Here is a 14163-nt window from a genome sequence, read left to right as displayed (position 1 = left end):
GACCTATGGGATGGTCTACCACCAAGTCTGAGCTCTTGGGCAGAGTGATTCTTGAACTTACAAAGGACACATCATGCATGCCAGGTGTAGTCCTGGTCCACCACCCTGACACAAGTCAGACACACATCATCAGCACACACCTCCCAAGAAGAGGAACATGTGGTTCTCCTAGTATCCTTTCAAGAGGATGGTTCAGGTAGTGGAACATGTGTGGTGGCCTGCACAAGGCTTGTTTTGTTTATGGGCTGAGTTTACGGAGACCACATAGCTGACTGTCTTGTCCTTTCCTTATCCTGCAGGGTTTGAACAGCCACCCTAACCCAGATGGGTTGGCCTTGTTTACACACAAGCACCAGTGAGGAGGGGTGAAGCCCTCGGGCCTGATGCTAACAAAACACCCCCAGTGGCCCTCCTTTACCCAGCCAGCATGGTGTACAGCAGGATTCCCAAGCTCCAGACATCACACGCTGCATCGTAGCCTTGCCGCTTCAGGACCTGGAGGGGCAAGAGGCGCGGTCAGGACTGCACTGCGCAGCACCATTCCAGAGGAGATTGTCCTAAGCAAACAGGAAGCCGGCAGGGTGGGGTCATCTGCTGGGTCAGCCAGTCCGGCCGACCATGTTGTAGCATGGCCCCTGCAGAGAGGGACGGGGCGGGGCACTGGCCTGACGCATGGCGTTAGGGCAGGAGTTCCGCTTACCAGATTAGCCATCCAATGCAGTCACGGTGCGGGACAGCTATCCCCCAGAACCCCATTTTCCCAAACTAAAACTCTGTCCTTATTAAGTACAAATTCCCCACTGGCCAACCCAGTCCGCGGCAACTCCATTCTACTTTCTTTATAAATCTGACCTTGCGAGGAACATCGTATAAGGAGAACCATACAGTGTTGTCCTGAAGCCAGCAGCCTAGACAGGGATGACCTTGAATGTGTCCTCCTGTCTCCACCTCCCCAGCACTGTGTGCCACTGTGCCCGGTTTATGTAGTTGGTGCTTCGAGATGAGGCCATATTGTATCGCCTAGGCTGGCCTCCAGTCCCTGAGCTCAAGGGCCCTTCTTGCCTCAGCCTCCCGAAGAGCCCCAGTGGTCTAAGGTGTGTGCCACGGTGCCCTGTGTTTCAGTTAAAGGGTTCGGAGAATGACTAAGGAGGTGGAATTCCGGTGAATTGCCACATCGCACACGGTGTTATTGTTGGGTATGTTCAGACGTGAGAGGCAGTGAAGATGCTCATGGGTCACTGCAGACTGCTGCGTTGGCCTGAACGAGGCCTTAGGACCCCCGTTCAGTTTCTTCCCAGGTGAGAGCGAGGGGCCTACGTTCATCACTGCCTTCCTGACATCATGTGCCATGGTGCAAGACAGGTATTAAATGCTGAGTGAACTGCAACTCCGAGTCACTGGCTGAATGACCTCCCGAGGCATTGAAATACTGACTTTGCTTATCTTTCCTCAGTTAGGAAACATGGCTACTTGTATGCACTCTGTCAGTATTAATAACGGCCACATGAGGCACAACCCGAGCTTCAAACCAGCTGTTTCCAAAGGGGCCAAGGCTCGTCACATGCCTGGACAACCCCTGGATAACCTCATACCGCTGCTCAGTCCCTCTTGGACCTGGATCTGCCTGGGCCACTCACTCAGAAAGCACACAGCAGTGTCTTCCTCTTAGGACTCGGGGCAGATCTGACAGTCCTACTCAGGAGGCCCAGCACGGGGCCTGAGCCTCCCCTGACTTCATCAGCAACGCCAGCCCCTGCTGCTACCACTGTGATCCCACCTAACCATCAACTCATGCAAGAAACCAGACTCATCACCGCAAACATCAGTGGCAGCAGAACCTACTGGAGCTGGCCTCAGGAAGCCGGCAAGCAGAACGGTTCCCTTGTACACATGTGGGCATTTGGGTGCACGCGGCTGTGGGCCCCCAGTATTCAAGTCGGGTGGATGCTGACTTGTTGTCAAGGAAACGCCGGAGCAAGAACCACGGGGCATCAGCACCATTTAAGTTTTTCCAATGGAAAATAAAAGGCTCGCGGTGACTGAGTAATATTGGCTGATCGCGGGGCAACCATGCTCTCCCCCTCCACAGCAGGCTCTCCTTCCGGTCTCCTGAGGACTCTGCTGAGCCCATTGTGCTGCCTCAATGCCCCAAGCTCTCTAGTTACCCTGGCGACAGGAAAAGCAGCGTGCTCCCCTCAGCCTGACATCTCCGGCTCTCCTGGGTCTGGGGACTCTACCTCGGGGGCCACGAAGTTGGCCGTGTAGCAGGGAGTCATCAGCAGCCCATTCTCCGCTCGCAGCTGCTTGGCAAACCCAAAGTCACAGATGCGGATAGACTCGGGGTTTCCAGACTCGTCCATGTACAGAATGTTACTCGGTTTCAGGTCCCGATGAACAACCTGGAAGGCAGGAAGCCTTTGTCAAGACTGAGTGGGAGAGAAAAGGAGGGTGAGTGGGAGGCAAGGGCTGCCTGGGAACTGATTACCGGGGCAGGTCCCACGGCAGGAGAAAAGGATTGTGTTCTCCCAAGGAGCCACCCTATCTCGATCACCTACGCTGGTCACTCAGGGCCAAGCGCCCACACAGTGTGCCTTCTTCACACAGGAGGACTGTACGACTGAATAGAACGCACGCTCATCGGAGACGCAGGGGCGGCCAGAAGGGCCTGTGGCGGGCAGCTCTGGCTGCAGAAATGAAAAGCTTCCCTTGCTTTTCGCTCACTCGGAGAACGTTGGCCCACAGCGGGCTTTGGGGGCACGCCAGTGCGTGGGCCATCTGTCACCAGTACCAGAAGCACCCGTGCACCTGCCGTTGCAGGCACGCTGACTCCTGGCCGCGAGGGGAGGGGCTCAGGGCTGCAAAGACTGCACCTGCACCATCCAAGGCCCGGACTCTAAGCATGTGCCGCAGCAGCAGTGACAGCTGTCAGGACAGAAGGGCCTGCAACCCCGCCAAACAGAGCAGCCATTCAGGACACGCAGTGACGCCTTCTGAAGGGACAGGAGGCCCTTGTGCAGACATGTGGTGTGCCTTCACGAGGCTTGGGACCTGAACATGCTGGCTGTCCTTTTGCAGAGCAGTGAGGGGTTCTGCAAAGAAGACTGAAGTGATAAACCTGGGCACTCGGGCCTGGTTTATAGACACTGATGGAAGCCTACGGGAGACTCCTGTCTCCATCCCTCACTAAACAGAGGAATATCTGTGAACTCTCACATCAGGATAATTCCAGAATCTGGCGACTGGGAAAACTGTGTGTGGAACTCCTGCCTCATGAGGGAGCCACACAAAAAGGACCCACTGTGAGACCTTGGAAGAACTGTGCAGGCTGGCAGGTCTGTGTACACAGTCGGCCCAAACCTGCTTTATGAGAAACTCCGAGGAGAGAGGGAAGGGACCAGAGCAGAGGGTGGAGATGAAAGATGGGGTGGGAGAAGGATGGAGGGAAAGACAGAGGCACAGGGTAGAGGGAAGGAAGAAAGGAAGGATGGAGGAAAAGATGCAGAAAATGTATTACGCTGGGCTGCTCCCTCCTGGAGAGAGAGAATGTGGCCCGGAGCTCTGCAGTGTGGCTTTGGTGGGGTTGGCCTTACCTTAACCAACCTGTGCTTGATCGTCAAGACATACAAAATGCGTGGTCCAGACTTCAGAAGTGAGTCCCTGAGGAGCTTGGTGCAGTCTAGTCTGAGGCTCAGGGAGCCCTGGCTGTTACCCTTTGTTTAGCTTTATGTATCACAAGCCAGGAAAATTCCAAATCTCTCTTTATCAAGGACAGAGCTAAAACTGGTTCACAGAAATTTATTAACTGAGTCCCTGTACACCATGTGTACAGATGACTACAGACCCACAACGGGTAGCAGGACAGGTCACAGCAAATTACATCACTTGGGTACGTTGTTCAGAGCTGGAGGAATTAAGAGGGCACAAGTCTAAAGGCAAGATGTCGGTTTATAAAGATGTCTCACTCCTGCATCCACAACTCTGTGACTCCTCTACAGTCTTGCATCTCTCTACCTTCCTGTCAAGTTGCCTGCTGCCCTGAAGCCGGTCCACTGCCCTGGCCTGGGCCTTGCCCCTGGGAGTGTAGGTGGCCCCACCTGAGTCATTTCCTGTTCCTGCAGGTCCATGGCACCCTGGCCTTACCCCTTGGGAGTGCAGGTAGTCCATGGTCCTGGCGATGGTGTACAGCACGTCGCTGGCCTCACGCTCTGAGAAGCACCGTTGACGGAGGATGCGGTCCAGCAGCTCCCCACCTCGCATGAGCTCCATCACCAGGTACACGTACTTGCCGTCGTCATAGACCTGGAAGTCAAGGGGAAGTGCAGGAAACCTCAGGGGCCTGTATGTCACCGTGGCTGCCGTCCTCAGGCCCCTGGCTATGTGAAGGAGCAAGGGCTGTGTCCCTAGGAGTAAAGATCAAGTTGTTTGGCTGTTGTAAATGGTGAGCAGCATTCCAGCTATACAGGAGTGGATCTTCTTAGGAGGGAAACAGCTTTGATGCTCTGGGGCATGAGCAAGCTGGGCCGTGGGAGACGCAGGGCTTGAGGGAAGTTTCCTAGCTGGAATTGTCACACAGTTATGCTGCCAGGCTCTGAGAGGTGAGAATGCCATAGAAAGAAAAGTGACAGCAGCAACAGCATTCGGCAAGGACAATGCTTCTCAACCGTCATCATGCAAATAATTTCGGAGGTCAAGTCAGAGCGCGTGCTCTGCCTCTGCAGGTCTGGAGGGGAGGGGACCTGGCTCTAAGAAACACAGCTTTCACCAATACTAGCTTTAAACTCAGTTTAAATAAAAAAAAATGCAAACTGGCTATTTTTGTGCCCTGTATAGATGAAGATGACCACATATGCACCCCAGTCACCATATGCATGGGAGCCCGTGGGTGCCCAAGCTATGAAAACTAGGTTAAAATGGGTGACAGACCCGAAACCTTATTCTTAGCTCAGTGATAATCATTTAATTGATGAATTTCCAGAACAAGCTACTAAAATAATTTACCCAACTTTGACCTGCGTAATAGGTGTAGAGCTAATTCTGGTGTGTTTCTGAGCTTATGAATTCACCGGTCTATTTTGAAGGTGGGAAGATGACGCCATCTCACACCTGGGCTGCTCACGTCAAACAGCAGAGAGAGCCAACTCTGAGTCTGCAGAAGAGCTGGTTTGGGTTCGTGAATCTCACATGTAAACCAAGAATGCACAATCAGAGCACTACGCCTGCGCAGTGAGGTGTCTGAGACCCCCAGGGGCAGAGCTGGCTCCATTTAAGCTTTTGGATGCAAGACACTCGTTGCCAATGTTCCCTGGGGTTGAACTCTTATTCTGTGAGCTGTTGCCCAAAGGGACATTGAGGTAGTCCCAGCAGCTACAGGCTGTGGGTGTCTGTCACGGGAATAACTGTACTCCAAGAGGTAAGGGCAAGAAGAGGGAAAAGTTCCTCTCTTCTCAAACCCGTACCTGCCCTTCAGACCTTTACGGGGTAGAGCAGCCTTGCAGACAGGCCTGATGTGGCTGATTCCTGCTCCAATGCCCCTCATTAGGGAAAGTCCAAGGGAGGCTGTAAACATCGTCCAGCCAGAGTTGAGTGGGACCTGCTGTCCTCACGCCACTGTCCGTCCGTCCGTCCGTCCATCAGGCAGGCAGGCAGGAATGACTCCATGACAAAGAAGAGCACTCAAACTGACGCACACAGGTCTGTCCTGTTTTAAGCTTGTGCATGGCATGCTTGGGGAGGGTGGGGAACTATCCAGGGGTGTGCATACACACACACACAACCCCAAGTTAGGGTGACCAGTCGCCAAAGCACCGAAACTCTTGGGTGAGAGTGTCTGAGGCCTGTGATCCTTGGCACACTGAACACAGGCAATGTGAGAAAACTCGCACTGTGAAAACAGTGGCGTTTTTTTGTGTCAGCTGAAGAAGAAAGCTGAGGACAGGCTGCTACACGGAGGCACTTACGTCTTTTAGGGTGATGATGTTGGGGTGCTGGCCATACCGCAGGAGGATCTCGATCTCTTCTGAGGGGTCCCTTTTGCTCTTATCGATGATCTGAAGCACACACAGCAGGAAGAAGTGTGAGATTTGCTGCTGGCCTTGGACCATTTCGGATTGTGCACAGCACAGCTGCCCCCACCCCTACAGGACTCAACCAAGCTCACTTAAAATTTCTCAGCAATGTAGATCTGGTCACTCCTGTCTCAGCTAGCAAAAAGGGTACAATTAAAAAGAGGAAACCAGGTCTGTAATTCTGGCTATGAGGGAGCATGTAACAGAAAGACTGCAAGTTGTAGGCCTGTCTGGGCAACTTAATGAGACCCTGTCTCAAAGGAAAAAGGAAAAAGAAGGATGTAGTTGGGGATGTAGCTCGGTGGCAAAGTACTTGTCAAACCTACAAGGCCCCAGGTTCAATTCCTAACACCACAAGAAAGGAGACAGCCTTCAGACAAGAATCTCAAGATATCAAAAGGCCAGACGCAATGGGGCAGTCTTGGAGAGCTCACCCAGGCACCAGCAACTCGCTCAGTCTGTCTCAGCCACTGAACTCTGACCAGTAGGGTCTCACTTCACTCAGTCAGAGTGAACCCCAGCCACCTGAGCGCCTCTTTTTCAAAGAAAAAGCCTTTCTTTGAAACAGGAGTCCCTGTGCCGCACGATGGCTCTGATGCCTCTGAAGGCGCCTTGCCTCTTATGTTTGTGGGGAAAGCTGGTGGAGAGAGAGAATCCACGTGTGTGAAGTGGACAGCACTTAGGTTGAGAACGACTCAGAAATTCAAAAATGTCCCCCACCCCCAACAGCATCCGTGGCCCTGTACATTGGTGCCATCTAGTTACAAAGCCTCTCTGCTTTGACTACATGGGTATCCCACACCCAACATATTCCCTTTGCAATATATTCATGGGTTTAGACAATCTAGTGGTAGATGCCTTTTTTTTTTTTTTTTTTCTCAAAGTCATTTTCATGATAAAGTCATCCACTCTGAACATCAATCTGGTCTCTTCCCAAGGAGCCAGATGCAGAACAAACAAGAGGAAGCCTTTTGTCGCCTGCCAGGACACTCAAGGTAGACAAACACTGCACGTGCATCCTACACTGTCCCTTGTTTTAAAAGCAGAAAAGGAATGCAGACAGACACATGCCTTTCCTTGGGACCGCATAAATAACCCTGGAAAGGAAGAGGAAAATAGCAAAAGCCCTGGCTTCACCTGGAGGGGGAAATGGGTAACGAGGGGATGCGGCTATGGTTGGGGGTCCCCGAGGATGCCTCGACCACAGTTTTTAAATCTGGAGTCACGTGAGTGTTATCCACTAAAAATTAAATGTGAGAACACTGCAACTCTCATAAAACCACCTGGGACCACAAATGTGGGACCTGTTCCTCACCAGAGTATCTGTCTCATTCTTGAGTGTTCTTTGGATGTCATGAGAAAAATTCTGATGAACTGTCATAAACGCTTGTGAACAAATCCTCTTCGTAAAGACCTTAAGATCTCACTGACACTGAATAACACTTTAAGACTGTACTAAGAATTAATGTGTATGTTCAGCTGGGAGGCACACTGGAGGACACGCTGGCTAACCTGCTGTAACAGGGCATGCAGCCTGGGCATGAACACTGCGCACCACGATATCACACTGAGTATCATTTGTTTGGTGGTGCCCGCAAAGCACCTCCATCAAATACCGTACGTTAGTGAGGCATTCTCTCAGGTGGCTGTTGAGTGGCTGAAGATACACAAGATCCTTCGGTGAGTTTCCTGGTGGGATGGCTTCTTGGGAGTGATGTAGCTGGATTTACCTCCAGCTAGAGGAAGCCCTGTGGACCACACTCTTCTCTCAGGGATAAGCTTGAGAGCAGAGACATCCACAGTCAAAGGCAGGAGGAAGGGGGGGGGTTCTGCTCCATCGCTCTTCTTTGCCCCAGGAAGATGCACAGAAGGGTCGGGCAGCATCCTGCGCAGCAGGCAGCTGTCCCTGCTGACGGTGGATAAGCTCCCCGTGGTTGCGCTGTGCAGCACACGGCTTCTCACACGCCTCAGAGGTGCTAAGCTGAAGCGTGCACATGCCTGGAGCAAGTGTGACCTCCACATGGCTGGTGCAGGACGATGGATTTTCTGAGCAGGGGAACCATGTTTGCTGGGGGCTGCTGCTGCTACTCGAGAGTGTCAGCCACCACCCAGGCATTTCCTCCACTTCCTATTTCCCCCTTTCTGTGTCTGTGTGTCCTTCCTTGTTACTTCTTAAGCTCCCCATCCCTGGAGCACCCCCTTTCTAGGTGCTGAAGGCAGCAGGGTGAGCACCTGGGCAAGCAGGATGCACTCTCCAGCCCAGCGCTTCCTCTCACTTGGTGGAAGGATCATAGTATGTTGGAAGCAAGTCAAGTAGAGTGTGTAATTACTTGGAAAAAAAAAAAACCAAGACATTTTCTCCTGTAAAATTAAACAAATGACAAAGGGAAAGAACTCCAGTGTCTTCCTGGTAGGAAAAAAAATTAAAATTTCCATGCCAATCAGTCCTTCTAAAAATAAGCTCTCCCCAGGCCGAGCATGTGTTTGGTTCCACTTCCTTGCTGGTTGACAAGTTATATACACAGAAGGAAACTGAGCACAGGCAGGCAAACGCCGCTGCACACAGCTGACATGATGTGGGTCCAAACTCTGGCTCCTATGGGAGCGAGGCCTGTCCCGTCCTGGGTGGGGTGGCCACATCCTCTGCTGTAGTTAAAAACAGGGTGACAGGCATACAAAACAGCCATCCAATTTCTGACACAGAAGCCAAAAACACATTGGGAAAACTGGCTGTCAAGATATGGAAGAATGGGCCTTGATCCTCATCTCTCACTCGGCACACAAATCAGAGCCCACAATGATGGCGACAGGAATGAGGCCCCGCCACTCCGTGTGTGTGTGTGTGGGGGGGGCAGTTAGTAGCATTGAGGAGCTGTTGGGGGAGGGGATTCATATTCTTTCATGGTGTGGTCACAGATGTGTCGCTCTGGCTCAGACATGAAATTCAACTCAGTGGCCACAGGCAAAATGGACATGGACGTGGGGTGGGTGTTGGGAAGAGGAGACAGTTCCAGAGGGGAAAGGGGGCATCGGGGAGTGGAGATGACTGAAAACAACTTTTAAAAGCTTCAAGAGAACAGGGCGACACACACTTCAGCACAACTTCAAGGCTCTTTGTTTCATTCTTACAACATCCATTTCTTCAGTTGTGTATGTGTGCGGGTATGGGTAGCACAGAGCACATGTGAGGACCACATGACGACCTGCTACAGTAGGTTCTCTCCTTCCACCATATGGGTCTTGGGAAAGAACTCAGGTCATCAGGCTTGGCAGCAAGGATCTTTATTTTTATCTGATCCAAACTACAGGCATTTAGTAATAACGGGTGTGCTCACAGACCTGCAGAAAGGCCGCCTAGGCTCTGCTCACCCGAGCAGTGTGGACACAGAAGTTGATGAACTGCTGGCTCCTCCATCTTTGAAGGAAACCCAGTCACGGTTCAACCCTCAGAGAAGTGGACCGATTGCTGCCCATCCACAAGTGGCTTGTGTATGCTCCTAGATCATCCGTGGACACTCAACTGTGTCTTGCCAAGAAGCCATGGCTTTCCATGCTCCTGTTCCATTCCGTGCCTTGGTTTGTCCAGGGAGTTTCAAGGCTTGGATGACAAACAGAAGCTCCTGGCTCTTCTTCCACTATCAGCTAGAGATACAACACCTAGCTTCTCTTCCTGGGGTGCACAGGTCAGGGAGGGGAGCTGTCACAGACTGCACAGGGTCAATCCTCAACAGGATCTTTGAGGACAGAGTCCTAATTCCCAACAAAGCCGATTACAGATGGAGGCTCTGCGTGAGAGTTGGATGTGGGAGTCCCAGGGAGAGCATACCACTGGCATTGTCAATGGGGCCGAGTTCCAGGGCGCAGAACCACACTGAACAGTAGCAGGCTGTTTCTCGAAGGGCACTGGGGCTGCCGAGCTGCCACACAATGGGTGTGTTTCTCAGCGCTCTCTGGCAGCACTGTTTGCCTCTAGGAGTGCTGCTGGCCTCCAGATAAGCAATCTGAAGAATTTCTGTGAGAAACGACCCACACAGAGAAATCCTAAGAAGCCCACGAAGCCACAAAGCACTGGAAATCCTCTGGGGTGAGGCAGAATACAGAACTTCTGGAAACCCCCAGCCACGCACAATCTAGACCTGTGTCTGTGCCCCAGAGGGGTCGGCTCCACGACACCGGGTGGTGACCCCGTTATATCTCTGAGCTCCTGCTTTAACTGTAATCACCTCACGGACTCCGGGAAGTTTAGGCCAGCTTGTCCGAAGGCCACAGATTCCTGAGATGTTTGGCTGGTGCCTCTTTTGCTAGGCTGCTGACTGCTTTCCCAGCCTGAGAAACCCGGGGCGGACGACGGCCTGTGAAGAGGCACACTCTCTTGAGAGTGCGCTTTTGAGAAATGCCCAGTGTCGAGAAACGGCCGTGGATGCACAACACCCCCCACTCAGTGTGCCAAGCACCCTATTCAGAGCCTGGAAAATCACAGCTGATGGAATCCACTCCTATTATGTCTTGCCTCGCTGGCCAGCTCCACCTCTCTCTAGGCACTCTCTAAAGAGCTGGGACAGTGCCACATGGCCAGCAGCGCGGGCATGCTTCATGTCATGGCGACACAGGCTCAGACTCTGTCCCTCAAGTCTTGAGTGTGTGTGTGTGTGTGTGTGTGTGTGTGTGTGTGTGTGAGCATCCGCATGCACGTGTGTCACATGCCACAGCATAGGTGTGGAGGTCGGAGAACAACCTCAGGATTCAGTCCTCTCCCCTCCTCCACCTTTTCTGAAGCACAGTCTCCTTCTCATTGTTCACCTCTGCATACGCCAGGCTAGCCGGCCCGAGCACTCCTGGGGATTCTCCCATCTCTGCCTCCCATCTCCCCTAAGAACACTGCAATGCAGATGTGTGCTACATGTCTGTTTTGTGTAGGTTGTGCAGATGTGAAGTCAGGTCCACATGCTCCGCAGCAAGAGTTCTACCCACGGAGCTATCTCTCCAGTCCTATGTCTCATGTGCCAAGAGCGGGTGGTGGAGGTTAGACCGCCTCACGGTTGTGGCAGAGGTTAGACTGGCTCACACGGTGGTGGAGAGAGAATGCACACTGTGTAATGTATGGTGTGTGCTTCTGTGTGTACTGGATGTTGACTTTGGAAGAAGGAAGCTTTAGCTTTTACTAACTAGAAAACCCTAGAAATTGGTATTTTGGATTCCCAGCTCCAGTATTTAATCTATAACAGTTACAGAGGTGAAAATTACTACTTAGAGCTTGCCAGACTGGATTACAGGTGTCATTCTGCACTGTACACAGGTTTTGGTGTCTGGAGTGAAACATCAGCTGTCTCTTTATTCTGCTTCTATTTATTTCTTCGATTATTTTTGACAGCTCTATCTTTTTTCCTTCCTTCCCCTCCCCCTGCTTCTTCCTACCTCTGATAAAGGCTACGCCTGTTTGCCCAACTTCTGTCTTCTTAGATATTGTGTGCCCAGGGCTGTTATTCTTGGCATGTTATAGTCAGTTACTAAGGATGATTGGTTCCATGTCGGACATAACTGAAATATTTATGATTTGAAAAGACCTTTTTTTCCTGGTCCTTTGAGATAGGGTCTTATTACATAGCCCAGGCTCATCTGGAACACTCAGCTCCCCTACCTCAGTTTCCTGAGAGCTCCATTTCCGGCTTGGAAAACAATATTTAAATGGGTGACTTCATATCAAAATAAACCAAAGTCCAACACATCAGACCTCAGACACTGTGGATGGAGAGAGCCTGCTCAGCACCCGAGCGCCTGCTCAGCTAGGCCAGAGATCCCTGCCTTACCTTCACAGCGTACTCAGTGTCGGTGGCTTTGTGTACACACCGCTTGCAGACCGAGTAGGAGCCCACCCCGATGTCCTCCTTGATCTCATAGCCATCAGTGAAGTGGATGTTGTTTCCATGCAACTGCTGCAGAGAGGCCAAGGCAGGGCTGGTTAGCAACCTTCCACACAGCTGCACGTGGCTCCAGACACACACACAGATCCAGGGCATCCTGGGAACTCGAGAGCTTGAACAAACGAAGAGTTCCTTGCCCAAGGTCCCAGAGCTACGCACAGATGGTGCCGGAGCTCCCGTGGCTACGACTTTTCATATTCAGATGCCCGGGTATCACGTGTCCAAGGAGCACTCAGTTTTCTTCCAGAGACCCACGGTAGTGAGACTCGTGGAGCGGAGGGGCCGAAGCACAGGCACGTGGCCGCAGTGCTGTCCCCAGAGTGAGTATCCAGATGGGGCACCACCCCCAGATGATTAAGCCACAAGCCAGTCTGGCCCATGTGTACAGGCCCCACTTGTCCACCGCTGAGAACAAAAACCCCACTAACCACAGCCACAAGGAGACACATGCCAGGGAAATCCAATGCCATTTAATTACATCGAATGAAGACATCAAATGCTCAAGTGAGTTTACTGAACTCTAGTTATAACCACATGATGACAGAAGTCTAAATCACATCCCCACTGACCTCCCAATGACATGGCACCCACAGCTCACACAGAGCCCATAGGGGCCGCTGGCACAGGCATCCATGGTGGTCATCTCCTCAGACTTTATTTTCCCTTTTAGAAAGGAATGTGTAATGGTGCAGACTACCAGGAAGATCACCATAGCAACACTCAGCAACATCTAGGGGCAGGGAGATGTCTACCATTGACCCACTGTTGGTACCCAGCACTGGGGTGATAAAAATATAGGCATCAAGGCCCTGAACTGGGCTCCTGGAGTACCCAGACTTACCTGCACAATTGGGTGAATGGGCGCCTTGGGCATGTCTTGCTGGGAGGGCTCCTGGACCAGGCTGGAGGCCACGAAGCTGAATCCTCTGAACAGGTGGTGGGCATTTGCACTTGGGGGGACACCGGGGGAGTCTGTGGATGAGCAATGCATGGTTCACACTTCATGAGAGCCAAGTGAGCCAGGGACAACGGTGTGCACAAGTATGTATGAGGATGCATACAGGACTCATGCGGCCTGTGTGCTAGAGAAGGTCCATGGGAGTAGAGAGGTAGAAACGCACGAACTGATTTCAGGTGCTGCCAAGAGTCTGATCCTGCAGACACACATCGCAGGAAAGTTTTCAGCTAACCATTGATCGCGTTTTTAGGTTACTGACTTTGGAAGTTACTAAATATTCTTCAACACAACCCACCACCCCTCCCTACTACAGATCAAGGAAAAAGCTGCCAGGAGCTTTGGGGTGAGCCGCCAGAAAGCAGGGGTGCCCAGAGCTCAGCACCTCCTTTCTGGGCTAAGCAGGTGCTGTGTGCCTAAAGACAACCAGAGAAAAGTCAAAAATGTCCCCAGCTCCACATTCACCTCCAGCCCCTACCTCTGCCCAAGGCCAAGCCCACAGCCAGGACAGCCCCGTCCACAGCTGCACAGGTCTGTGCAGAGGCTACCCTATTCCAGTCCTCAAGGACACATGGGCAAAGTCACTGCTGCCCACAGTCCGGCGGGTGAGTGAAAGGGGTGATTTTTCTAAGTTCCATGAAGTCTGCTCCAAAGCATGACTGCTACAGTACGGTTCTCCTCCAGGTTCACCATTAGGTGAACAGGAAGGTAAATGACTGGCTGGCGGGGGAAATATGTGACAGACAAGAAGGAGCAGAAGAAGCCACCCTTCCGGGCACTGTGTCTGGAGATGCTCAGGCTCTCAGGTGAGTGGGCACATGCTTGTTAAATGGGACTGAAGCTACGGAGTCCGTAAAAGTGGGAGGAGCCAGCCACAGCTAGATTTTGGCCAAAGGAAAGCAATCTCAGAACTGAAGGAGGGAACTTGACTTGTCTTCGTGGAAGAGGAGGGATGGGCAATGGTCCCCGCACTTTCAAAGTCACGTGTCCTCTGAAAAGCCAGCCTGCATCTAGGAATTTAGTCCTCAGAGTTACTTTCAAAAGTACAAGCGCAGAAAATGTTATCTTTAGCATTATTTGTGACAGCAGAAAAAAAAAATGATAGCCAACCTACATGCCACTGTTAAGGACATCACAATCACAAATAGTAACAGTCTGCCCACATCAGAATGCTTTACTGCTTGGTGGTGGTGTGGTGGTGTGTGTGTATGTGTGTGTGTGC

The 14163-nt window shown here is 51.9% G+C and overlaps 1 protein-coding gene across 4 annotated transcripts in view; it reads right to left on the bottom strand.

The window, feature by feature from the left end:
• Rps6ka2 (ribosomal protein S6 kinase A2) overlaps positions 1-14163 on the bottom strand; it is a 279954-nt gene that overhangs the window by 8104 nt on the left and 257687 nt on the right. For all 4 annotated transcript variants that reach the window (XM_028866631.2, XM_028866632.2, XM_037200341.1 and 1 more), the window contains 6 exons: positions 12828-12958; positions 11873-11998; positions 5958-6047; positions 4141-4299; positions 2238-2399; positions 419-495 (listed from right to left, as the gene is read on the bottom strand). In XM_028866631.2, coding sequence (XP_028722464.1) covers positions 419-495; positions 2238-2399; positions 4141-4299; positions 5958-6047; positions 11873-11998; positions 12828-12958 — 745 coding nt within the window. The remainder of the gene's footprint in view (positions 1-418; positions 496-2237; positions 2400-4140; positions 4300-5957; positions 6048-11872; positions 11999-12827; positions 12959-14163) is intronic.

Source organism: Peromyscus leucopus, chromosome 8a (assembly GCF_004664715.2).
Source record: "Peromyscus leucopus breed LL Stock chromosome 8a, UCI_PerLeu_2.1, whole genome shotgun sequence".
NCBI lineage: Eukaryota > Metazoa > Chordata > Mammalia > Rodentia > Cricetidae > Peromyscus > Peromyscus leucopus.
The sequence above is the reverse complement of the archived record's forward strand: the minus strand, read 5'-3'. Positions and strand labels throughout refer to the sequence as shown.